This window comes from Mauremys mutica, chromosome 7, assembly GCF_020497125.1.
Source record: "Mauremys mutica isolate MM-2020 ecotype Southern chromosome 7, ASM2049712v1, whole genome shotgun sequence".
NCBI lineage: Eukaryota > Metazoa > Chordata > Testudines > Geoemydidae > Mauremys > Mauremys mutica.
The window spans coordinates 124,916,067-124,942,782 of NC_059078.1; the positions used below are offsets into that span (position 1 = coordinate 124,916,067).

The 26,716-nt window shown below is 42.9% G+C and overlaps 1 protein-coding gene across 3 annotated transcripts in view; it reads left to right on the forward strand.

Moving 5' to 3' along the window:
- NT5C2 (5'-nucleotidase, cytosolic II) overlaps positions 1–26,716 on the forward strand; it is a 93,888-nt gene that overhangs the window by 18,872 nt on the left and 48,300 nt on the right. The window contains exons 1-3 of one of the 3 annotated variants that reach the window (XM_045024791.1): positions 1,750–1,843; positions 7,023–7,143; positions 25,485–25,558. In XM_045024791.1, coding sequence (XP_044880726.1) covers positions 1,780–1,843; positions 7,023–7,143; positions 25,485–25,558 — 259 coding nt within the window. In that variant the 5' untranslated portion in view covers positions 1,750–1,779. Of the gene's footprint in view, positions 1–1,749; positions 1,844–7,022; positions 7,144–24,658; positions 24,676–25,484; positions 25,559–26,716 lie in introns of those variants that run through there. The other 2 variants (XM_045024792.1, XM_045024793.1) reach the window with 2 other exon arrangements.

The window sequence follows — 26,716 nt, forward strand, 5'->3', positions numbered from 1 at the left end:
GTGTCAACTGACTCGGACTGAGGGGCTGTTTAATTAATTGTGGTGTAGACATTTGGGCTCAGGCTGCAGCATCTACACTGCGATTAAACTGCCCTTTAGCCTGAGCCCTGAGAGCCCATCAGCTGACACAGGCCAGCCGTTGGTGTTGAACTGCAGTGTGTAGACGTACCCAATATGTATAAGTTACCCTGAGTCACAGTAAGCAGTGCAGCAGAGGTGGGCCTTTAAAGAGGACTTCAGTGTGGATGAGTTCATTGTAGTCGTACCACACTCTGCATTGAAGAAGGGACTGAGGTGATTGAAGCTGGCAAACAAGTAGGAAAAGCTGGGAGCACTGTTGGAACATAGGGGATAACTAAAGGTCAGTGCAGAGTTCGAAAAGGGAAGAAAGGTAGGGAGTGCTAGAGTTGGGTGGCGATTACAAGATGCCTTGTTAATGAACCTGCTAAGACTGAGTCAATCTAAATATTATTTTGGCAAGCAGCACTCCATAGCTGTAGAAGTTTGAGATTTATTTAATACAATCTATCACTTTCTTAACAGACATTGAACTTCCATACAATACAACCAATGCTAAATATTAAAATCAGAATACATGTGTGCTTGAATACATATTAAAATATCTCATGCACCCTTGAACACACATTATAATGTCACTGTCATAAACAGATAGTTAAGAGTTAAGGGCTCTTTTACCTGTAAAGGGTTAACATACAGTACCTGATGACCACCTGACCGAAGGACCAATCAGAGATAAGATTTTTTCAAATCTCTGTGGAGGGAAGCTTTTGTCTGTGTTTTCTTTGTTTGTCTCAGAACTCTTTTGAATCTAAAAGGGACCAGTCATGTCTCCAAGTTCTCCTGGAGTAGTTTCTACTAATTAATAGTGAGTATTAATTAGAAAGGCGAATTAGTCTTATGATTTGATTTCTATATTTGCAATTGTGTGTTTGCTAAAGGAAATTCTTTATTCCTGTTTGCTGTTACTTTGCATTCACTGAGAAAGAAAGGGGGAGAGGGGATTCTCTCCAGAGATTGATAAGGTTATACCCTATGAGTGTCCAGCTTGGGCTCATAGAGATTCTGTATTTTCTTTTTGTTCTCTTAATAAATTCTTTTCTTTTCTTTGGACTTGGTTAATTCCTTCTTCTGTGGAAATTCAGGGGAAGGTGAGGGGGGAAGAGACAGTTTCTCCTGGGTTTGATTCAAGCAGTTTGAATCAGGTATCTCTCTCCTAGGAAAAGGGAGTGGGGAGGAAGCAGGGGGAATGGTTTGTTTCTCCTGGGTGTAAGAACTCCATGGATTTGGGGCTCTTGGAATCCCCTAGGATTTTGGGGAAGGACTGTGTCTCAATCCACATTTCCTGATTGAGTGGTGGCAGCTTACTAGATCTAAACTAGGATTTTAGTTTAGAGGGAAACCAAGTCAGGTCCCCACATTGGAGCCCAACAGTTCCAAGTGGGGGTGAGACCTTTGACATGGTGGCATGCGGGTCCTCACCTTGAAACCCCCCAGTTTCAAGTGAGGGTAGACCCACGACAGTCACAATGTATATGAGAGATGTTTAGCCCCACTTTGGGTATTACAGCACGCACAGTGGGAGTGCAGTATAGTGATTAGTGCAAAGGACTGGGAGTCAGGACTCCTAGATTCAGGTATGCTGTTGACTTGCTTTATGACCTCAGTTAACTTCAGTGACATGTGGCTCACCTCTCCGTGCCCCAAGGTCTCCAGTCTGTGAAATGGGGATAACAACACCAATTGTCTCAGAAGAGTGTTATGAGAATTAAGGTTTGTAAAGGGCTTTGGGATCCTGAGATGCCAGGTGCTAAAGAGAATCAAGGTAAAGTATTATGATTCTGTCCATGGTGTGAATGCCTAACAGTAGTATTAACAATTATGTTAGGGATATCAAAACTGAACACATGAGCCCCAAACAGACAAAAAGTGCTTGGTAAACTTCTTGTGAGTATCTTAAAACACAGAGGTGTAGTGCTGGTTTTGTTTTCTGTTGTGTAAACTCTCTGAGAATGTACTAGAAAAGTGGGATTGTCACTGCTGTTATTTATTTATACTTTTTTGGCATGTAATCCTATGAACTGACTTGGTCAAAGTATTAAAAACAAAATCAGCTGAACCAAGGATAGTGTACCAAAGCCAAATATATATGTATTACTCTGGGATGCAGAATTTTCTAACCATTTGCTGAAAAATGAAGGAAAGAAAAATAGCCAGTAAAAGTCCCCCTGAAGGGGAGAATATCAATGGCATGCTATTCTGTGTTTGCCAACATTTGCAAAACTTTTCGATGGATAATTCTCTAAATGAGGCATTGTCTAACAAAGAAGGAAATCAGTTTATTTCAAAATTTGTGTTAAAAATCCCATGTTCTTTTCCAGACACTCTTGTGTGTCATGTGCTAGCCTGGATCAGAGTTTCACAGCAAGCTTTTTTAAATACCTCTCCGAAATTAGCTCTGTATCAGAAACACTAAGGCGCTTAATTATGACTGCATTAGCAGGAACCACAATTGTAATAAATCATAGGGAGATATTTCTAAAGCATCTTATCTAGACAAAATGTTCTATTATTTGTGGAGCTATTTACAGATCATTAATCTCAAAAATAGATTTGTTAAAGAAAGATGCATCATATTTCATCTGATCAGAGTTGAAAGTCTTGACTGGCCAGCTGCCCACTCAGATAGATATTTATCCCAGTAACTTACAAATGGATGGAGTAGTTTAGCCCATCATATTTTTAGTCACTATCCTTGGCATCAATTTAAAGAGGAACTTGTCTTCAGAAAAGAAAAAAAATGAAAACCTAAAGTGGGATCTTTTCACTCTTATTCTCACAAGTAATCTGAATCTACAACTCCAATTTACCAGAGTAGATCCATTGAAGTCAGGTGGGGGTGTTTGTGTGAATAAGGCTTTCAGGATTGGGGCCACAAATTTGCAATCCTTGTGTCTTTTGTGTGTTCCTAATATTTTATCTCAAAGCAGGTACATTGCTATATGAGCAATACCTACTTAACTGGTGAAATGCCTGTTAGCGTTTACATGATTATCAAACATTGCTGCATTGGTAGGATTTGTTATCATGCAATGTTATCTAAATAAAGTTAAATTAATGAAATTTCTACTACTTTATGCCTTCATTTCCTTTTGCCTTGGTTGTTGCAGCTCTGATTTCTGTAGCTCCCCCAAATCTCAGCTTTTCAAACTCCAACATGCACAGAATGATGCTGACTGCTTTCTCACATGTTGTTACAAAACCAGACACATCTCCCAGGACCTCAACCAACTCCATTGGCTCCTCATTCATGTAAGGTTGCGATTAAAGGTGAACAATTAAAATACTCCCACCATCTGAGAAACAAATGGATCCACTGTGTTCCAGAATTCTTTTCAGAACGATACTATCCAACTGTTGGGCCATGGCATTGCTGGCCTTTGTAATGCACTCCTACTCAGATGCACCTTTCCACTGTATCATCATCTTTTTTTCAAGATGGCACAAAAATGGCATGAGGCAGTTGAAGTGACAAGATGAGGCTAAAGTAATGGAAAAAGTCTTCTAACTTTGATTGTGGCCTGTCGTTTTTTATGTCTTTGTGTTGTGATGGAGACATCTGAAAAGATAGACGAGTGTAAATGTTCAGAATGGTTGGCAGGTTGATGGATTCAGACTGCCTTCATGTGGAAAAAGAATCAAATGCTCTCCTTTATGACGTTGCTTCCACAGAGCCCCGGTGGCCATGAGATCTTTTTGAGTGATCATTACCACTTAGTGGCCATATTTATTTCCCTCAGAGTCCTAATCCATAGATGAAAGATAGCTGCTTTAAGATTAATCCAGGAAAGACAGAGGTGATGCTGGTAGGTTAGGTATGTTGAAGCCTCATGAACAGGGGTTCTCAGACTTTTGTATTGGTGACCCCTTTCACACAGAAAGCCTCTGAGTGCGACCCCCCCCTACACATTTAAAAACACTTTTGTATCTATTTAACACCATTATAAATGCTGGAGGCAAAGCGGGGCTTGGGATGGAGGCTGACAGCTCATGACCCCCCATGTAATAACCTCGTGACCCCCTGAGGGGTCCCGACCCCCAGTTTGAGAACCCCTGCTCTTGAGGAATTGATGGAGTTGTGACTGTTCCATCTGCTGACGACATGTCCACCCTTAGTCTTTGTGGTTTGCAGTCTTGGGGTCTTAATTCGATCCATCACTACTTCTAAGGTCCCAAAGCACCTTCTAAACATCAGCTGACCTGGAGTTCTTGATCCTTCCTTTCTCTCCACAGACATGTTTGCTTTTTGTCTCCTCTTTCCTGGACTATTGCAATTATGATTGTTGTTTATTATTTGTATTACCATGGTGCCTAGAAGCCCAAGACATGCAGTGCTCTCTGCCTGTGAGTATTCAGTACTTGTGATTACTCAGCTTCAGCTAGTGCAGAGTGCATTGTCTTTTAAGCAGACCGGGTTGGTAATTGAATGCCCTGTATTCTGCACTGCCATCCATTTGCCTTTGGGTGCAGTTTAAGTTGTTGGTAATTATTTATAAAGCCCTAAATGGCCTGGGAATGGGCTATTGCAGAAACACTTTTCCCCTGTGTGCCTTGTTGTGGAAGTTGCAGTTGGCTGGAATGTTCTTGCTGTCTGCTCCTCAGAGTTTGACCTCCTGGATGTGTAGCAGGGAATTCTTGGTAGAGAGCTCTCAGCTCTGGAATGCCTTTCCTCAGGCTGTCTGCCAAAGCCTGGTGGCGTTCAGAATGTGGTGCAAATTCATTTGTTAAATCTTGCTTTTTAGTAATTGGAAAGTGGTCACAGAGTGCTGAGTGTGGGATATATTTTTGTAACCAAATGGTTTGTCCTTGGTTTGATTTTTATATTGTTTATTTCATGGCAATCAAATAAAATCTAGATAAACACACACAGACTGTCACAATAAAAACTGTCCTCTTCCATTTTAAAACTGTCTGTAGATTTGGTGTAGAGGTTTGAGCCCAGAAGTGGGAACCAGAGCCTGGAGTTCTAAACCTAGCTCCGATAATCCCCCCTGTTTGTGACCTTGTGAAAGTCATTTAACTTCTCTGTGTGTTAGCTTCCTAGCTGTAAGGGGAGGGCAGGAAATACCTACTTTACTGGAGAGTTGAGATGGTTAATATTTGACTCAATAATATTGCAAATGTGCCCCATATATTACCTGAGTGAAGTTGAAAAATGATACCAGTGTAAATTATTACAGTCATTTCTTTCTACTCCTCTCCCCATTCCCTCTGCTTCCACAGTGCCTCTCTTTTCTGTGGCCTTGTTTTCATTGCTAAAAAGTGTATTTATACTTTGGGGTAACTGAAGTGTGTGAGCTATCCCAAGTTATAAACACAAGATAAAACTTCTAGGCAAGATCAGCACCAGACCACCACCTAGGGTTGACCTCACCTCTCTGTAAAACTACAGTGCCTTGTCTTCTGTGTGTTTTTTACCCTGTGATAGTTTATGCGTGTTAGTTACCCTGAGGTAAAAAAATACTGATTTTTTTTTTTTTAGCAGCAAAAACAAGGCCTGTCTCTAATCACACGTTTGGAAAACCTCTGGAATTCCAGCCCTCCGGAGTAGCCATACTGCATTTCTCTGCTTTATTGACTCTGCATCTCATTTGAAATCTCAGCTAAAAACATCGCTTTTATCCCTTCCCCATATGTCTTAGCTTCTCTCTCCATCTGCTAATATTATTATTTACATCTGATACCGCATTATTTAACTCTGGGAAAACATTTTGGGGTGCAGTTTGTATGAAAGATGAGATATATAGTAAAGTTAAATTGGTATTTCAAAGACATTTGTAGCAGACATTGGGCCTGATATTTTTAGTTTGTGTTTGGTGATAGCATCCAGAGCAAAGTGTATTTTCTAGGATTCATATGACTGGAAGTGCAAACACATAAGAACGTAGACATCTCCAGTCACTTCCTTTACAAGTTTGACCTATAAACACAAGTAGTTACAGTAGGCATCTTGTCGAATTTTCTTAGTACTCTAAGATCCTTTTGTAATCAGGAAACAGCTATACCAGGGGTCTCTAAGTCAAATAACCAGGAGGGCCACATGAGGACTAGTACATTGGCCCGAGGGCCGCATTATTGACACCTCCCTCCCTTGGCCCCACCCCCACTCCACCCCCTCCGTGAAGCCCTGCCCCTGCCTGCCTCTTTCCACCCCTTCCCTGCCCCCATTCCAACCCCTTCCCTGAAATCCCCACCCCAACTCCGCCCCCTCCCTGCCCCCAGGGGGGTGCAGGAGCGGTGTGGGGTGTGGCAGGGGCTCAGGGCAGGGAGGTGGGGTGGGGTGCAGGAGGGATGAGGGGTGCGGCAAGGGGTCAGGGCAAGGGATTGGGGTGCAGGAGGGGTGCGGCGGGGGATTGGCAGGGGATTGGGTGCAGGAGGGGTGCAGCAGGGGGCTCAGGGCAGTGGGTTGGGGTGCAGGAGGGGTACGGGGTGTGGCAGGGGGTCGGGTTCAGGGTGCGGCAGGTGGCTCAGGGAAGGGGGTTGGGGTGCAGGAGGGGTGCGGGATGCAGCAGGGGGCCGGGTGTGGCAGGGGGCTCAGGGCAGTGGGTTGGGGTGCAGGAGGGGTGTGGCAGGAGGTTGGGGTGCAGGGTGTGGCAAGGGGCTCAGGGCAGGGGGTTCAACTGCAGGAGGGGCTTGGGGGGTGGGCTCTGGCCCAGCGCGCACCAGGGGCAGGGCAGGCTCCCTGCCTGCCTGTCTGTCTGTCCTGCCCTCTTGCCACTCCGGGAAGCGGCTGGAACATGGGGAACAGGGGCACACGGGTGTGTGTGTTGCGTCAGGTACCGCCCCCCATTCCCAGCCAATGGGAGATGCTGGGAACTGGCGGAGGGCGGGGGGGCTGCAAGGAGCAGAAAATAACCTTGCGGGCCGCGTGTTTGAGACCCCTGCTTTACAATACTCTCATGAAACATGTTGCAGGTTAAGCAAATTTCTCTTTTCTCTTCCAGAATTAAGTGATCATTTAAAAATGACAACCTCATGGAGTGACAGACTCCAGAATGCAGCAGATCTTCCTGCGAACATGGATAGGCATGCTCTGAAAAAGTACCGTCGGGAAGCCTATCACCGGTATGTTTTTCACGTAATGTAAGCTTTGCCCATATTTTGTAGGGTTAGGGAAATAAAATGTAAAACAAATTTCTGATTGCATCTTGTTCACTGGCAGAGACCTGAAAATGACTACCCCTCACCCATTCTGGAGTTATTTACTGAGCTCCAATAGAATGCTAATTGGTATACAACATATAGGTCAACATTATTCCTACCTGCAGGAATTTACAGATTAAACAGTTGAGATACAAGTGGTAAACCCTCACTGCTGCAGTGGAAAGTTTAATCTCTGGCCAAATTTTGCAATGGAAACTACCATTCATTTTTTTCAAGTTGATAAATACCCAATAGCAAAAATGTCATAGTAATTGTTCCAATTCTTCCATATTAGTCCAATGCAAAGTGGGAAAGAATAGACACTATTTAGACATTGAAGGTTATAAATGTAAGTATGGGGGAAGTGAAATACAAAAACAGAGGTTATTTATTTTAGTATTACATTTTATAATATTAGTATCCTTGTTACAGTAACACCTAGAAGCCCAAACCCAGATCAGGTAGACACATTGTGGTAGACACTGTACAAACACAGGAAGAGACAGCCTCTGCCCCGAGGAGTTTACACTCTAAGTAAAGAAGACAATGAAATAAAGGAAATATTACCCCCATTTTGCAGATGGGGAACTGAGGCACAGAGAGATTAGGTGACTTTCCCAAGATCACACTGGACATCTGGCAGAGCTAATAATTGAATCCTGATCTTCTGAGGCACAGTTCAGTGCCTTGACCTCAAGATCATCTTTCCTTTCTAGAGGAAGATGCATTCTGTGTGCTAATAAAAGACTTAACTGGATAGAAGTAGAATTATAGTGGGTTTTTTTTTTTAAATGTAATGACTGTGACAAATTTTGTTGTTTGAGGGAGGTATGTGTAAAAGTTTTAACTGTAATTTTAATCAGTCATGTAATTATTTTATCATATTCAAAGAGACTATATGTACCCCTTTTGCACGACTGAAATCAGTTGTTTTTTAAAATTCTAGTAAAAGAATCAGAATTTGAAAATAAAACAAATGTTGTGACAGTGTCTTGGAGGGAGATATAGGTCTGATAAAGGAAATGCAAATACCAAGTATCCCAATTGATATTTTACACTTGGATGTCATATTGCATTTGTGATTCATGTAGGGTGTGACTTCCTAGAAGGTGTTTTACAGGTTATACATCTTTTATTCTCTAAATGGAGGAAAATACCTTACTGTGCTATGATAGGCAAAGTTTGCTAGGAGAGACATGTAAAGGCAAAATCGTGAAGCCCAAGGTGAATTTCTGAAATGCTGCATTTTACTATTAAATATATTTTGGTGTCTGGCTGAGTCAGAGGCATTAGAATTTAGTTACGACTCCCTGTGCAAGCTGGTAGGTCAAAATGTGAGGGACTGTCTTCTGGGGTGCCTATGGACAGTAGGAAATCACTATATCATAATCAAACTTTTCTAATCAATGTAACTAAATCATGATGGTGCAAATATAGCTCTAGGGCCTGGTGTTCCTTTTCACCAGGTTTGTATCTGCATAACTTCATGGGGTGAAATCCTGGCCCTTATGAAATCACTGGGAGTTTTGACATTGGCTTCAGTGGGGCCAGGATTTCACCCATTGACTTTACTGTATATTTTTCTGGTGGTTTGTTTGTGCTGTATAAATGAAGTGTGTGTATCACAGTTGTTTGCCGTGTTGTTGCTGCCATTGTTACTTCCAGTTGTTTAAAATTATTTTAGCATTGATCTACTTTGCTTTTGACTCTTGAAAAACATCAGTATTATTGGCAATTTCCTAAAAGATAAATATCAAGAATAAAGTATGAATCCTTAAGTTCTTCATTCCTTTTTAAATGCATTGTAGCAAATTTCACAATTTTATTGTGAATCTTGTGATATTTGGTGTTTGTTGTAAAGACCCAGTTGCTTGAGAGATGTGGCAGATAGAAAGAAAGCTGAGATTCTTTCTTTTTTTTTTTTAAGTAAGTTTCTAGCCCCTGTTGTTGCAGAGAAAAGCTTTAAAACATGAATACTAAAAGACAGAACACCAGAAGAAAATTTAAAAAATCCCAGATTTATTATTTTTTTAAAAAATTATTATTTTTAACTGATCTCCTGATTTTTTGGGGGTCTGACTTATGATTTTTGAATGTTTGAAGTTGGTAATACTATAAATGTGACAAGTCTGCCAACTTGGAGCTCAGTATGATAACTGATATTAAGTTTTGATACAGCATGAAGACTCCATATTGGGTTAAAAGTACACTCGTAAAAAAACAACAATAAAAACAACTCTGGGTTTTTTTACCTGTTACCAATAATATCTGATTTTATTAAATCTGAAAGAATGTTAAAAATCAAATTTGCATATCACCACTTACATTGTTCGTTTACTTCATGCATTTCATCCATCTAGGACAAAAGAAATAGACCAGGTACACCTTTCTGGTTCTCATGAACTAGGACGAAGCTGCAGTATTTGAGTTGCAAACATTCCAATGCAAACAAAATCATTGACATAAAAATGAATTTTTTTATTAATATTGGACTTTGTAAAAATTAGTTTTTAAAATTAAGCCTACATTTTTATTGTAACTTGAAGGTGTCCCTTTTAAATTAAATCTTACCATAACATTTGGAATCAACTATTTCAGATGCTGCACTTTTTGGGTTATATCACTCTGGCCTGGTCTACACTAGGCGTTTAAATCGGTTTTAGGAGCGTAAAACCGATTTAACGCCACAACCGTCCACACTAGGAGGCACCTTATATCGATTTTAATGGCTCTTTAAACCGGTTTCTGTACTCCTCCCTAACGAGAGGAGTAACGCTAGTATCGGTATTAACATATCGGATTAGGGTTAGTGTGGACGCTGATCGACGGCATTGGCCTCCGGGAGCTATCCCACAGTGCACCAGTGACCGCTCTGGACATCATTCTGAACTCGGATGCACTGGCCAGGTAGACAGGAAAAGCCCCGTGAACTTTTGAAATTCATTTCCTGCTTCCCCAGCGTGGAGATCTCATTTCATCAGCACAGGTGACCACGCACAGCTCATCAGTGTTAACAATGCAGTCTCCTGAGAATCGTAAAAGAGCCCCAGCATGGACTACACGGGAGGTACTGGATCTGATCGCTATATGGGGAGAGGATTCAGTACTAACAGAACTGCGTTCCAAAAGACGAAATGAAAAAGTATTTGAAAGAATTTCTAAGGCTATGACGGATAAAGGCCACAGCAGGGACTCAGTGCAGTGCAGAGTGAAAGTTAAGGAGCTCAGACAAGGCTACCAGAAAACCAAAGAAGCAAACGGAAGGTCAGGGGCAGGTCGAAAAACATGCCGCTTCTATGCTGAGCTGCATGCAATTTTAGGGGGCTGCGCCACAAGTACCCCACCCCTGATCGTGGATTCCGAGGTGGGGGTTGTAATCTCTGCCATGGCTGAGGATTATGCAGACGGGGAAGAGGAAGATGAAGAAGAGGAGGAAGACCTAGCAGAGAGCACACAGCACTCCGTGAGCCCCAGCAGCCAGGAGCTTTTTATCACCCTGACGGAATTACCGTCCTCCCAGCCCTCACAAGCCACTATCCCAGACAATGACGCCATGGAAGGGACCTCTGGTGAGTGTACCTTTGCAAATATCAAACATTTTTTTTTAAGCAAGCCTTTTTTAATGATTGATTTGCCCTGAGGTCTTGGGATGCATTCGCAGACAGTATAGTTACTTAGAAAAGTTTGTTAACATGTCCAGGGATTGAGAGGAAATCCTCCAGGGACATCTCGATGAAGCGCTCCTGTAGGTACTCCAGAAGCCTTTGCAGAAGGTTTCTGGGCAAGGCAGCCTTGTTCCGCCCACCATGGTAGGACACTTTACCACGCCATGCATGTAGCAAGTAATCAGGTATCATTGCGTGGCAAAGCATAGCAGCGTATGGTCCCGGTGACTGCTGGCATTCAAGAAGCATCCGTTCTTTATCTTGTTCTGTTATCCTCAGCAAAGTGATATCGTTCAGGATAACCTGGTTAAAAATCAGGAATTTAAGTAAGGGGGGGGTGGCCATTTTTCTACTGGGTTCGTGGACTGCATCAGCTTAAAAAAAAACTTTCCTGCACGTAGCGAAGCTGGGGGAGGGGAGGAGTGAAATGCCGATGATCTTTTCTGTGTTTGGTCACCGGCGATCTTCCCCAAGGCACCAGACACGCAGTGGGTGGGGGGGGGGAAGGTTGTTGATTAGCAGGGAGCTAGCGTGGTATTAGCCATGCGTTGTTGGGGGGGAAGGGTTAAATCACTACAGAAGCCGAAAGACAGTGGTTTACCATGGCCGCATGCAAGCTGAATTATGATGCCTGGACCTGCGTCTGTGAGATCTGTAACTCCAGAGCTGCAGGCACTCACTATTAAGATGAAAAAATGCGACCTTGTAGGGAAATCACATGTGCTAGGTGGTGAATACTGCTGTTCACTGTGAAATAGTATAACCATTGTTCTGTAAAATGTATCTTTCTAAATATTTATCTCCCTCATGCAGCTACAAATTTTTCAACCATCCCTCCTCCATCCCAAAGGCTAGCACAGATAAGGCGGAGGAAAAAGAAGACGCGAGATGAGATGTTCTCGGATATTATGGAAGTTACACGCAATGAAAGAGCTCATCTGAATGAGTGGAAGGACGTGGTTTCAAATTACAGGAAAGAGGCCAGTGAACGTGAGGACAGGAGGGACAACCGAGATGAGAGGTGGCGGCAGGAAGACCGGCAGGAAAATCAGCGGTGGCGGCAGAAAGATCAGCGGTGGCGGGATGCAACTCTGGGGCTGCTGCGTGATCAAACTGACATGCTCCGGCGTCTTGTGGAGCTTCAGGAACGGCAGCAGGATCACAGAGTGCCGCTGCAGCCCCTGTATAACCACCCTCAACCCTCACCATGTTCCATATCCTCCTCACCCAGACGTGTAAGAACGCGTGGGGGGAGGCTCCGTGCACCCGCCCACTCCACCCCCGTGGACAGCCCAACCAGAAGGATGTCGTTACTGTGAATTTTTTTTAATGGCCTTCTCCATCCCTCCTATCCTCCTCCCAAACCACACCCGTACTTCTCTCCCTCTTTTTATAATGTATCAATAAAGAATTCATGCTTTTTAAATGAGAGTGACTTTATTTGCATAAGTAAGCTGTACTCGAAGGGAGAGGGTGAGTTGCTAACAGGGAATGAGTCAGTCAAGGCGGGGTGGGTGTTCATCAACAAACACAGCAGTCACACTGTACCCTGGCCATTGATGAAGCTCGTTTTCAAAGCTTCTCTGATGCGCACCGCTTCCTGGTGTGCTCTTCTAATCTCCCTGGTGTCTGGCTGCGCGTAATCAGCGGCCAGGTGATTTGCCTCAGCCTCCCACCCCGCCATAAAGGTCTCCCCCTTACTCTCACAGAGGTTGTGGAGAATACAGCAAGCAGTAATAACATAGGGGACATTGGTTTGGCTGAGGTCTGAGCGAGTCAGTAATGTCCGCCAGCGCGCCTTTAAACGGCCAAATGCACATTCCACCACCATTCTGCACTTGCTCAGCCTGTAATTGAACAGATCCTGACCACTGTCCAGGCTGCCTGTGTATGGCTTCATGAGCCATGGCATCAAGGGGTAGGCTGGGTCCCCCAGGATAACGACAGGCATTTCAACATCCCCAACTGTTATTTTCTGGTCTGGGAAGTAATCCCCTTGCTGCAGCCGTTTAAACAGAGTAGTGCTTCTGAAGACGCGAGCGTCATGAACCCTCCCTGGCCATCCCACGTGGATGTTTGTGAAACGTCCCTTGTGATCTACCAGTGCTTGCAGCACCATTGAAAAGTACCCCTTGCGGTTTACGTACTGGGTGCCCTGGCGCTGCGGTGCCAAGATAGGGATATGGGTTCCATCTATCGCCCCCCCACAGTTAGGGAATCCCAGTGCAGCAAAGCCATCCACTATGGCCTGCACATTTCCCAGAGTCACAATCTTTCGTAGCAGCAGCTTAGTGATTGCTTTGGCTACTTGCATCACAGCAGCCCCCACAGTAGATTTTCCAACTCCAAATTGATTCCCGACTGACCGGTAGCTGTCTGGCGTTGCAAGCTTCCACAGGGCTATCGCCACTCGCTTCTCTACTGTGAGGGCTGCTCTCATCTTGGTATTATGGCGTTTCAGGGCAGGGGCAAGCAAGTCACAAAGTTCCATGAAAGTGCCCTTACGCATGCGAAAGTTTCGCAGCCACTGGGAATCGTCCCACACCTGCAACACAATGCGGTCCCACCAGTCAGTGCTTGTTTCCCGGGCCCAAAATCGGCGTTCAATGGATAGAATCTGCCCCATTACCATCAGGATCTCCAAAGCGCAGGGGCCCGCGGTTTGAGAGAATTCTGTGTCCATGTCCTCATCACTGTCATTGCCGCGCTGCCGTATCCGCCTCCTCCTCGCCTCGGATTGAAGGTCCTGGTTCAGCATATACTGCACGAGAGTGCGCGAGGTGTTTAAAACATCCACGATTGCGGTATGGAGCTGAGCAGGGTCCATGCTTGCTGTGTTATGGCGTCTGCACAGTTCACCAAGCAAAAAAAGGCGCGAAACGGTTGTCTGCTGCTCAGGGAGGGAGGGGTGAGGCTGTACCCAGAACCACACGCGACAATGATTTTTGCCCCATCAGGCACTGGGATCTCAACCCGGAAATGCCAAGGGGCGGGGGAGGCTGCGGGAACTATGGGATAGCTACGGGATAGCTACCCACAGTGCAACGCTCCAGAAATCGACGCTAGCCTCGGACCATGGACGCACACTACCGATTTAATGTGTTTAGTGTGGCCGCGCGCACTCGATTTTATAAAATCTGTTTTACAAAACCGGTTTATGCAAATTCGGAATAGTCCCGTAGTGTAGACGTACCTTCACTGGTTGATAATATTTAACGTTATTGACAGAAATTCTACTCTTGAGACTGGTTTAATTAGTGCAGTATATATGACTCAGAGCCTGAGGACTAGAAGATTGTGGGCCTAAATTCCACAGATAAGAATGCTCAAAAGTCAAACTTGGCTCCCCCCGCCATCCCTCCCCCCCAAAAAAGTTTGCTTAGTTATTAAATTGATTTGTACAGCTGTTCAAGGAATTCCAGTCCTCTGGATGACGTTACCACATAATTTTTACAGAGTACACCAGTGGTCCCCAACCTTTTCGTCTGGCAGGCGCCAGACGAAGGACTGTGGCGGTGGTGGAGCATCCGCTGAAATGGTGCTGAATTTCAGCGGCGGCGCCTCTCGATGACATCGCTTGTTGGCAGCAAGTGGCGTCATCGAGAGGCATCGCTGCCGAAATGCCACAGAAATTTGGCGGCGACACCTCTCGATAACGCCGCTTGTTAGTGGGGACCCTTGGAGTACACTGAGAAAAGCTTGAAAACATTAAACCCTAAAGGAACCTGAAGGAAAATACCCCCTCCCCCAAACCTCTGAGTCTTAGCCAAAATATGAGGAATCTGCATGAAATGTTGGCTTTAGTTTCATAGATGGTTGTATCTAAGACATCAGGTACTCTCTCATTCCCAGCACTCATAAAAGTCCACAAGAATGCTATAAAACAACAACATAAGGAACTATCAAAGCCAATAGTGGCTTTTCATCTTCAGACTAAAGGTTTATTTATTATGTGGCGCTTTAAATGGAACGCCTTTGTTAGTGTAAATATCAATTACAAGCCTTGTTATATGATGTTGTGGGAACCTGTTAATAAGTGATGCCTTAAGATGAATTAACATAGAGACAGAATTACATCTAGCTTCTGACTGAGAATATGCTGCAGTACTGTAAGCTGGTATTGGTACCAGAAGTTTGAATATGAAAATAAAATTGATGTGTCAATACCAGGAAGCTCTTTTTCAATGTGTGCACATTTAAGGCCTCCTCCCCTATCCAGTATTTGGTGACTTATCCGGGTTGAGAATAACCTCTAGGCCAATCCCTCTGTATGAGTACTATCATTTAGCATGATTGCAATTAGACAAGAACTAGATTGACTGACTGTGAGCCACCAAATTGCCCTAGTGTTTGTTTTTTTTTAAAACTTGGAGTGAACACTTCTGGATTTCCACATATAGTTCTTTGGAGTTTTCAACAACGTCCACAACTGTCTGAAGTTGAATAATGGAAAAAGTTGGGGTTTTACCCACTCTTGTCACTGATAGTTACCAAGAAACAGCAGTCAGGTATTTGCTACGGTTTTATTTTACGTAATTTTGGCTGTGGTTTACCTGGGCAGTAACACTGAGGTGGCTCTTTCATTAGAAATACAGATGTTGGGAGTTCAATATCTTTTGCCATTTTGAATCACACTGGGTTGTCATTAGTTTTGAAAGTTGTCAGCCAGAGTATAGTTGGTTTATTTTAAGTTAGTGGTTAGGGCTGGGAACTGGCAGCCAAGATTTCTGAATTCTACATCCCACTTCTGCCACTGACTTACAATATGATCTTAGACAAGTCACTTCATAGTTCTTTGCCTCAGTTTACCTGTATAATATCTCACAGAAGTCATATGAGTTAAATCAGTAGTTCTCATCCTGTGGTCTGCAGAACCCTAGGGGTCCACAAACTATATCTAAGATTTCCAAAGGGGTCCCCACCTCCATTCAAAAAAATTTTGGTGTCCACAAATGAAAAAAGATTGAAAACCACTGAACTAAATCATTTATGCTGGTAACACGCTTCGAGATCCTCAACTAGAAAGTAGTATATCATATTAATATGACAAAACAGTGCAACTGCCAAATTAATAATAATAAAGAAACTCAATCTGAAAATGTTCCATGATGCCCAGCTTTAATAGTTCCATGGAACAGATGGATGTTATTTTGGGATTGAAGCCATATGTTAGCTGCTCAGCATCTTGCTGTCACTTGGGAAGAAAACTGAAACAATGGGAATAAAAATGGACAAAACTAGAATCTTGACTCTGAATTCCTTTGAATTTCAGAGGAGAGAGTTCATATTCATATTTCTGGCTCTTAACCTTGCCCCTGCTATGACCTACCAGGGTTTGGATTCAATTGGGATCCAAATTTTCCAGTTTGCAACAACAGTCAGCCCTCTGAGATTTCAAACCCAGATATTAGAAATGTTGTGAGAACAGGTTGTGAGATTTTGGTGTTGTCCAGTTTGACTCTTTCGTCAGCCCCTTATCTGACTCCTTACCTCCACCTAAACCTGACCCAAGTCCAAACACCATCTCCAGAAGAAATTATTAAAAATATGGAAACCAGTTATAAAGGCTTTGTTAGGTTGAAGATGGAGTAAAATAGAACTCTGCTAATTTAAGTGTGCCAAAAGAAGAAAGTTAAATATAAGAAAATAAGTTACTTGATGTGTGGAATGATCAATACCTGCCAAAAGGGACAAGAGCCAGCAAAACCCAGTGTGACTCCACTGATTTATGCAGTGTTGTTGTAGCCATGGTGGTCACAGGATATTAGAGAGGCAAGGTGGGGTGAGGTAATATCCTTTATTGGACCAACTTCTGTTGGTGCGAGAGACAAGCTTTCAAGCTTACGCAGAGCTGAAGAAGCGCTCTGTGTAATCTCGAAAGCTTCTCTCTGTCACCAACAGAAGTTGGTCCAATAAAGGATATTACCTCACCCACCTTGTCTCTCCACTGACATTAGTAGTTTTAAAGTTTTGCATTAACCCTTTTAAGGCAGGTGCCAAGGCATCCAGCATGCCAAAGAAAAGACAGGCTGGTGTCACTTAAATGTTTTCAGGGAACCTGCATATTTCCACTGAATATGTCTGACCTCAGTCACAGGTTAATCTAGTTTCACTGTAGCTTCTGGAGGTCGCTGTTTTTGCTGAGACAAAATGCTATTTGGTAATTTCTGACAGCAGCATGCATCATTTCTATGTCTCCACCAGCCACAGTATACCAGGGGACTAGCTTTCCAGCAATAAAAGCACACCAAGGTCACAAAAAGCAATGGTACAGCAGGCACTAATTTTATCAGTGTCGTCACCCCTTTTAAGCCAGCGAGGGGGAAACTGTTAGGCTTGATACACCTGAAAAAGACAAATCCATTCAGCTGCTGCTTGTCTCTCCTTAACTTTTCTCGCCACTTCTGCTGATCATTGAAGATATTTGTATTTAAAATAAAGATGTATCCAAACCCCCAAACTTTGAGGAAATTGAAATCCAGATCCAAATTTTCTGGCTAGCCCCTGTTTCTGGGATGGGTTGAGCCAAAACTAATCACTACAGTCTTTCTTTAAAGTAGAAATATAAAATGTGCCCCCCTCCCACCACTCGCCACACGTGTAATCCCAGTAAAAGGCACTACTTTAAATAAACATTGCTTAAAAAGAATATCTATCCTTCACTTTGCTCATTTTCTGACATGGTTTAAAAATAAGGTTATGCAAGTAGACTCCTTCCCTGCCCCCACTGTGTTATTCTCCTTTGTTGCTCCTAGGCATTGGAAGACATGCCAAGTTCCCTTCTCAGTTGTGCAATACATGTATATTTCACTGGTCATGGTACAGGAATGCTGCATGTTTATTTCATGATTTCTTCTGAGCTTTTGGTTAAACAAAATAAACAGGATTCTTCTTAGTTGTGTAGGCATTCCTTTTCTAGTGCAATGAGGCCAATTCTGAATTTCCTCTCTAGTAAGCAGAGCTTCTCTTCTATTATGATATGAGAGTTTGTATTCAGACACGTTACTCAAAAATCATTAATTTGTTGCAAAAACAAGATCACCTCCTTCGTAATGGTTTACAGCACAGCGAATTGCTGTGAAATGTGCTATGATGAAAGTCAGGTCATTGTAGATTCACCTTCATGTACAGTGGTTCCTTTCCCCCCTACTATGTAGTGTATTTTTCTGTTACCCAGGGTAAATTTTAGAGCTTAAAAGGGAAACAAGCAGTATGGTCACCGTGTTAAAGGATATTCTACTGTAACAAAACTTCAGGGTAAATTTGCGCCTCCTATGTTTTCTGGCTAGCAATTTTCCCCTTTTGTTTTTTTACAACAGCCTCCAGCTCATTCTGAGCCCCCTTTTCTAAGCTAGGCAAGCTTTTCCCAGTCTGTTGCCTTAAACAGTTATAGGCTTCAGTTTCTTCTCTGCTGTGGCCCATCTTTCAAATACTGGTAGCTCAGAAACCAAGTAGCTCAGATGGTGGTTTCCAGTTAAGTGCTGTTCCAGGACTTGCGGGGCCTTTATGTCTTTGTGCTCTGGCAAATGACCTACAGTTCTCAAGAGGATCAGGGCAATTAGCTGATTCTGTACTGTCATCTAGTAGAAGTAAACACTTTAATATGTATAAAGAAGGGTTAAGTGCATTTAATTTCCTCTCTCCTTTCCGTTCCTTGACACCTCAATGTATCACCAGAAAAGGTGGCCTTGACTATTAGACCTTCCATCACGTGAGGAAGCTGAGCATTTGAGAAGAGAGTGGAAACAGTGGTTGAAGGGAGCTCAGTTCCAATCATCATTTTCTCTATTGCTGCTATCTTATTACAGAGAAAGAAAGATAAGCTCCTCATGTTAATGTCCTTTAAAAGGGGCTATTTAAAGTGATGGGGACACCATCGTTCTGTAAGACAAGTGGGCACATTTGGCTACTTCCTTCAGGGCATGCAAAACTACAGAAAACCACACTCCTAGAGTGGAGAGGTGAAGCTAGGGAGTCAATAATAATAACCCCTGCAAGTCAACTCAGAGAATGATTTTCAGTTGTTGCTGCTCTGGTACAGAAGGTGTTTTTATGCTGTGAGTACAATCTGATTTGTTTTGTTACTCAGTGTTATTACACTTCCATATCTTATTGATTTTTAACACCAGTACTCTGGTAAAAAAAAAACAAAAAAAACCCCATCATTTGCTTAATGGAAAAGGCCAAAATCGATGGAGGTGAAATCAAGATTTTCTGTCTGATTTGAGGAAGAAGAAAGGTGTTTGTTACAACCTCCGATCTCTTGGCATGAAAAAGTTTTCAGTGAGTTTATTTTCAGACTTACTTCTTGACTCTTTAAGCCAGAGGGTTTCAAACTGTGGGGGGTATCCCCCTATGGGGGCACAGAGAAGCATTCGGGGGGGGCACCCCCGTGCGGTGGGGCACAGGGAGGGAGCCCCATTTCCATTCCCTGACTCACCTCAGCAGGCCATCCAGCCTGTGGGTCAGTGTCAACAGCCACTCCCACCAGAGACTGTTGCATGCGCCTTCCCCTATGCTAACAATCCAAAGCGGGAGGGGCAGTTATGGTGTTTATTTTTGTCTGGGTTGTGGAGATTGTTAAAGCTGATTCCCAGCTCTGTCACGCTGAGTGCAGAAGTGGGGCCCGCAAGGATTTTAAAAATTAATACTTGCCACTCCAAGCTTGTATTAAACTCCCAAGGTTATAGCTTTTCTCTAACCATGGCTTGGTAAACGCTGCCACCACCCAAATGCAACCTCCCCCCCCCAAAAAAAACCCCTTTGAACGCAGGAAGGAGCACTTGGGAATTCCTCCCTGTGGAGTACCCTCAAGCCCTTTCACACAAACCCCTTCCCCCCAGAAGAACTGAGAAAGAAAACAAAGGAAATTAGCTGTGGCTACTGGCTAATTAAATAACATGCACAAACCTCTTAGAACACCAAAAATCCAATCCTGTTCTTAAAAAAGTTAAATTTTATTATTAGAAACAAAAAGAAAGAGAATACATTTGGAACTTAGGCCTTTGCTAGATTTTTAAAAGAGCAATTCCAAAAATCAAGCACCCAAAATAGCTTTCTTGGGGGTTCAGCTTAAAGGTTACAAGCAAACAAAAGTATCAGAGGGATAGCCGTGTTAGTCTGGATCTGTAAAAGCAGCAAAGAATCCTGTGGCACCTTATAGACTAACGGACGTTTTGCAGCATGAGCTTTGGTGGGTGAATACCCACTTCTTCGGATGCCCACTTGCATCCGAAGAAGTGGGTATTCACCCACGAAAGCTCATGCTGCAAAACGTCTGTTAGTCTATAAAGCAAACAAAAGCATCTGGAGTTAGCGAAGAGAGTACACAAGCCAATAAGAAATAAAAGAAATAACCCTAATCGTGTCTAGCTAAACATTCTGATCTACTTACACATTTGGAGTCAGATAAGTAGTTCTAGGCATGATCTGATGACTTATAATCATACCTGGCTTAGCTGCTTATAGCATGGCAGCTCTGACCCTCCAGCCCAGAGAACAAAAGACAAAGGCAAAGTTTCTTTCCCAATTTTAAAAAGTTCTACCTTTTCATTGGCTCTTTTGGTCAAGTGCCCACTTTTTTTTCTTTACCTGGGGGACTTTTTAACCCTTTACAGGTAAAGAAAGTAAAGTACAGCTACCAAGAGTGATTTTACGGCTAACTGGCTGGCTGGGAGTACATCAAAGGGAGCTATCTCCCCACTTTATTTATCACAGAGCTACTATAAGGTGGGTGCATAACTGGTTGGAAAACCATTCCCAGAGAGTAGCTATCTGTGGTTTGCAGTCATGCTGGAAGGGCATAACGAGTGGGGTCCCGCAGGGATCAGTTCTGCGTCCATTTCTGTTCAATATCTTCATCAGTGATTTAGATAATGGCATAGAGAGTACACTTATAAACTTTGTGGATGATACCAAGCTGGGAGGGCTTGCAAGCGCTTTGGAGGATAGGATTAAAATTCAAATTGATCTGGACAAACTGGAGAAATGGTCTGAAGTAGATAGGATGAAATTCAATAAGGACAAATGCAAAGTACTCCACTTAGCAAGAAACAATCCGTTGCACACATACAAAATGGGGAATGACTGCCTAGGAAAGAGTACTGCAGAAAGGGATCTGGGGGTCATAGTGGACCACAAGCTAAATATGAGTGAACAGCGTAACACTGTTGCAGAAAAAGCAAACATCATTCTGGGATGTATTAGCGGGAGTGTTGTTAAGCAAGATGTGAGAAGTTATTCTTCCGCTGTACTCTGCGCTGATTAGGTCTCAACTGGAGTATTGTGTCCAGTTCTGGGCACCACATTTCAGGAAAGATGTGGACAAAGTTCAGAGAAGAGCAACAAAAATGATTAAAGGTCTAGAAAACATGACCTATGAGGGAAGATTGAAAAAATTGGGTTGGTTTAGTCTGGAAAAGAGAAGACTGAGAGGGGACATGATAACAGTTTTCAAGTACATAAAAGGTTGTTACCAGGATGGGGGAGAAAAATTATTGTTCTTAACCGCTGAGGATAAGACAAGAAGCAATGGGCTTAAATTGTAGCAAGGGCGGTTTAGGTTGGACATTAGGAAAAACTTCCTAACTGTCAGGATGGTTAAGCACTGGAATAAGTTGCCTAGGGAGGTTGTGGAATCTCCATCATTGGGGATTTTTAAGAGCAGGTTAGACAGACACCTGTCAGGGATGGTCTAGATCAGTGCTTCTCAAAGCCAGTCTGCCGCTTGTTCAGGGAAAGCTCCTGGCGGTCTGGGCCGGTTTGTTTACTTGACACATCTGCAGGTTCGGACGATCGTGGCTCCCACTGGCCGCGATTTGCCGTCCCAGGCCAGTGGGGGCTGCGGGAAGCAGCGCGGGCTGAGGGATGTGCTGGCCGCCCTTCCCACAGCCCCCATTGGCCTGGAGCGGTGAACTGCGGCCAGTGGGAGCTGCAATAGGATGAACCTGCGGACGTGGCAGGTAAACAAACTGGCCTGGACCGCCAGGGGCTTTCCCTGAACAAACGGTGGCCAAACTTTGAGAAGCACTGCTCTAGATAATACTTAGTCCTGCCATGAGTGCAGGGGACTGGCTTAGATGACCTCTCGAGGTCCCTCCCAGCCCTATGATTCTATGGTATATAGGTGGGCACCATGAACGGGAAATGTTATGTTTTAATTGGGATTTAAAACAAAGGTCTTGAACATTTGTAGAGTCATTAAAGGTCACTAGTGGCTTTCACAAGAATAGAGTTATTAATTCTGGTTTCCTGGCCAGTGTTGGTAATTGCCGCTAGAAAAACCATGCTTTATCTCCAGTACCAACATGAGGTTTTATCTTAAACCCACTGTGCTGTTTGTTAATATTTTGTTGAGCATTCTTAAGCAGATTAATGAAAAGAATGTTGAAGGCTAAAAGGAACTTTCCATCATTTCTGGTCAATTCCATTGTAACCATAATTGAAACCCTCTTCAGAATTGTGAGGCTCTTCTAATTTTCCTTCATAACCCTTCCCTCCTCTTCAATGTGGCAGCCATTCAGTCCTCTTTCTCAGCAGGCAAACTCTCCTCCAGGGAGTGAGGCTCAAAGAATGTACAAAATGAAGCCCTATTACTTGGTGTGACGGGGTTGCTCCACTCACCATTGGATGGCACTGCCTTCTGGCAGTCCTGGGGATTAGCTTGGTGAGGCTGATGCCTTTTCCAGCTGTCATTACACCTGTCCAGTTTCTCCTCTGCTGCCCCTCTCTCGCTCTCAGGAGCCACAGCATTCTCTGTGACTCAGCCCTCCAGCCAAGTCACTATTGTGGTTTCCCCTTCCGGGAACGGGGGTATCAAAGTTCCTGCTGTCCAACTGTCTCAGGCAGTCTTTTGCTTCACTTTCTCATGGTGCCTCTCCCGCAGTGGCTGGCAGCGGAACCTGGGCCCGCTGCTACTCTGCGTTCTGGTCAGCGACCCTCTACACAGCAGCCCAAGTCCATTCCCTGCACCTTGCTACCTTTCCCTGAGCTGTTTCCATATCTATGCCCTCCCCACTCCTCTGGGCTTGCCAGTCTCCTTACTCCTTCCTTCCAGGGAATAACTTTAGGCAACTCAGCTCTGCAGTCCCCCAAACACACCTCCCTCTTCACAGAGAGTTACCACAGACTGCTTCCTTGCAGTCCCCTCTTCTTCCAGTTTTCTTGTCTTTTGTAGAAGTCCTGTCTGTCCCTTGCAGTTGAGCTTCTCTCTATCTATCGCCTCCAGACTAAAGCTTCCCTGCTTGAAGCCTAATTAGCTTATTGGGCCCACCTGGCTCAATTCAGCTCTTGCAGGGCCAGTCACGCTTGGGCAAAAACTATTTCTAACTTTTCCCAGAAATGTGTTATCCCCTCTACACATCTCTTCCTCCTTGTTTAGAAAGCAAACTGAACAAACTTCAGATCAGAAATATTTTCTGCTTACCAATGTACTTGAATTAGATATTTAGAAGCATTTCTTGGTATCAGAAGCAATAGAACGTAGCATCTCCTTTACACAAAGGCTTCTTTCTTCATGTAGTATCTAGCATTGGCCTGTTCTAAATCTGAGATATCTAAACTTCTTTTTAAAAAACACCCATGGTTCATGCTGCTGATTCGGACACTTTGTCTCACCACAACCCAGAGAGCTGATTTCTTTATTTCAAGAGTGAAGCTTGAGTAATTTATGATCTCTTCTGATATTTTCAAGAGGGATTTCTGTTCACAGGTTTTTTTCCTGAATATATCATGGTTTAGATATTACATACATCTGTCAGCAAAGATTGTCATTGTTAACTCCTCAGTCCCATTACATGCCTCATTGTCAGAGGTGGGCAGTTTGCCAGGAAACTGTGAGTCCCAGAGCAAGCATGGAAGGTTAGGGATAAAGTTTATACTAGTGCCAAAGAAACTCTATTCCAAGTGGATCTGTGTGGAACAACAATGATATCCAATGACTAGTTAAGTTAGCCACAGATGTGTTTTCCCTAGCACTATTCAAGAAGACATACGGTATCTTAGGGCTTGGTTCAGATATAATGATGTTCTAAAGTAAAATCAGATTCAAGCAAAACTGCATTTGTCCTAGAGAAGCCTGTAAGGACTTGCGTAATGTGATTCAGATGAGTATATGAATCAGACTGCTACACATTTTGCAAGAAGAACATCTATGAGAGATGAGGTAAGGCTGCTGGCATTGAAGTGTGGTAGTTTGATCTTGACAAGTTTGCTGTTTAAATTTTAGATTCAGTAGATTGACACACAGTTAAACTGGCATGTGATGTAGGCTGCCTGACAGGCCATAAGTCTGAAGAAGAATCTCAGGATCTTCTGAAACTAGAAGCTTCACGGAATTGGTGTCTATTTGTTTTTGCACTTACCGTTGTCATTGTTTATGGTATCCTTCTCCCCATTACATTACCTTCTCAAAGAAGTGTTTCTGAATTAGCCTCAGAGAAGGCTAATTATGTTGGCATCCTGCTGAGGGCAGTGTGCTTGTATCCAGACATAACCTTACTGGGTCCAGAGTGCAGTCGAATGCTTGGGTACTATTACCCTTTCGCAGACATTTCTAGGCAGTTTTTTTTTTCTTGGCATGATATCTCTAGCAATACTTGGAATTTCTGGCCAACGTCAGCCTTGTTGACGACAAGCTGAGATTCCTCCCTACAGTGGAATCCTTGGCTTTACTGTTTGCAACTCTAATTTTTAGTTCTCAGATGAGACCAACCCTGGCTAGAAATCAGGAGGAACGACAGATCAGTTACATGGTGGAAATTATGTGGGAAATTTAACTGGATTAGTTAATGTAATAGCTGAAGCAGAATGCAGTTTCTTTTGTGTTTTCTGACCTATTTCTTTATCTTGGGTTTGTTTGTTTGTTTGTTTGTTTGTTTGTTTTGAATGTAATGAATGCAGTGCATTGAAATCGAAGTATCAGAATAATATACAGAATAGATTCTCATTGCAACAAGATTTTGATAGTAAAAATAAAAACTGGAAAATAACACTGTTACAAATAATGTAAAAACTTCCCCTATGCTCTTCGGGGTGGGAATGTATTTTACTGTGTGTTTTGTGGTGTTATATTAAGTGATTAATAATAGTATTGGTCAGATTTTGGTGAGAAGTCATTTTAAATTTTCCTTGCATTTTCAGATTCATTCAAAACAGGGCTCAAATAGTAAATGTTTATCCAGGAAACTGCTAATCTCATTCCCTCTCTTCTTGCCTCTCTGTCATATTTTATTTTAATCAGGCAAACTTCATCGTTCCTCCCCATCCAGTTTCCTCTTGTATGTGAGCCTGGGTTCAAGAGATCTTGCATTCCTGTATTTAGGAATTTTTACAGGACTTGTACTAGGGTGTGTGTATGTTTATACACACACTAATTTTGAGAATAACCATGAAAAGTCATGGCTTTGTTGGAAGCATACTGACAGGTAAAGCAGATCTGTGCATTCATTTTTCAGGTAAGTTCTGATTTTTACATATTTAGGATAGTTTGGGTATGTTAGATCACATGTCACTTGATAATAAGAGAAATAAGTTTACTCCCAAATAAGTTTATTCCAGAAATGCTTATCCCTATGGATTTATTTCCTCTCTTCTTTACAGGGTCTTTGTGAACAGAAGTTTAGCAATGGAAAAGATAAAGTGCTTTGGTTTTGATATGGATTACACACTTGCTGGTGAGTTCCTTCTTGATTTTTATAACTGATTCTGATCAGTGCTTTGTCTCTCACTTGTTAAGAGAAAAATAGAAATTGGTTGCTGCCAGTCTAGCTAGGAGGTGCTTGCTCAGTAGGCTGAAGTGCCACCTATTCAGAGTATTTTCATTTCAGATGTTTCAGTTAGATCAACTATCTTGAAACCATATTTGGTCCCAAAATATGTTGCCCTAGTGCAATTTCAAATGATCTGGGGTCTCAGAAAGAGCAAAGCTTACACTGGATGTAATTGGTGTCTTAGATCAGTGGCTCTCAACCAGGGATATGCATATCCTTGGGGGTATGGAGAGGTCTTCCAGGGGGTATATCAACTCATCTAGATATTTGCACAGAAATGTAAGTACAATATTTATCTTTAAATTGATTTATAATTTATATGGTAAAAATGAGAAAGTAAGCAATTTTTCATTACTAGTTTGCTGTGACACTTCTGTATTTTTGTCTGATTTAGTAAGCAAGTAGTTTTTAAGTGAGGTGAAACTTGGGGTACGCAAGACAAATCAGACTCCTGAAAGGGGTACAGTATTCTGGAAAGGTTGAGAGCCATTGTCCTAGATGCCTATTTGCTTAAAAGTATACCATGATGTGAACCTGGCTGTAAGTGGTAAACTGATTTTGTTTTTTATGCTGTGAGGATAAGACTGTACATTCACCCAGCATGGCGGGAGAATATGCCTGTGAGAACCACCATCAAAGAGATCTTAATTCAATTGTGACTAAGCTTCCTTATCTCCCACTCCTCAGTTGGCTGAGCCTGTGTAATAAAGGTCAAAGCATAGGGAATATTTTATGTTTCCGTTGAACAAGCTAGTTAGAAAGCTTTGTACATCTCTGTACAGATGTACATTGTTCAGGGGCTATAAATGACCTTTTAGCTTTTAACATTTTTCATGCTTTACTTCTCCATCGCCCAAGTACAAGGAATGCAAATGATCTGAAACTTAAGGTGGAGGATGGGAAATAAAACTGTTTGTCAAATACATATATAATATATTATCTGCCTGTTACGCAAGATAAAGATAAAAAGCCCATTGCTCATTTCCCAGGTTTGTATTGCAGTGTATATATTGTAATAGGCACTGGACAAATTTCTATCCTCCCTTCCCACCACCATCAGTG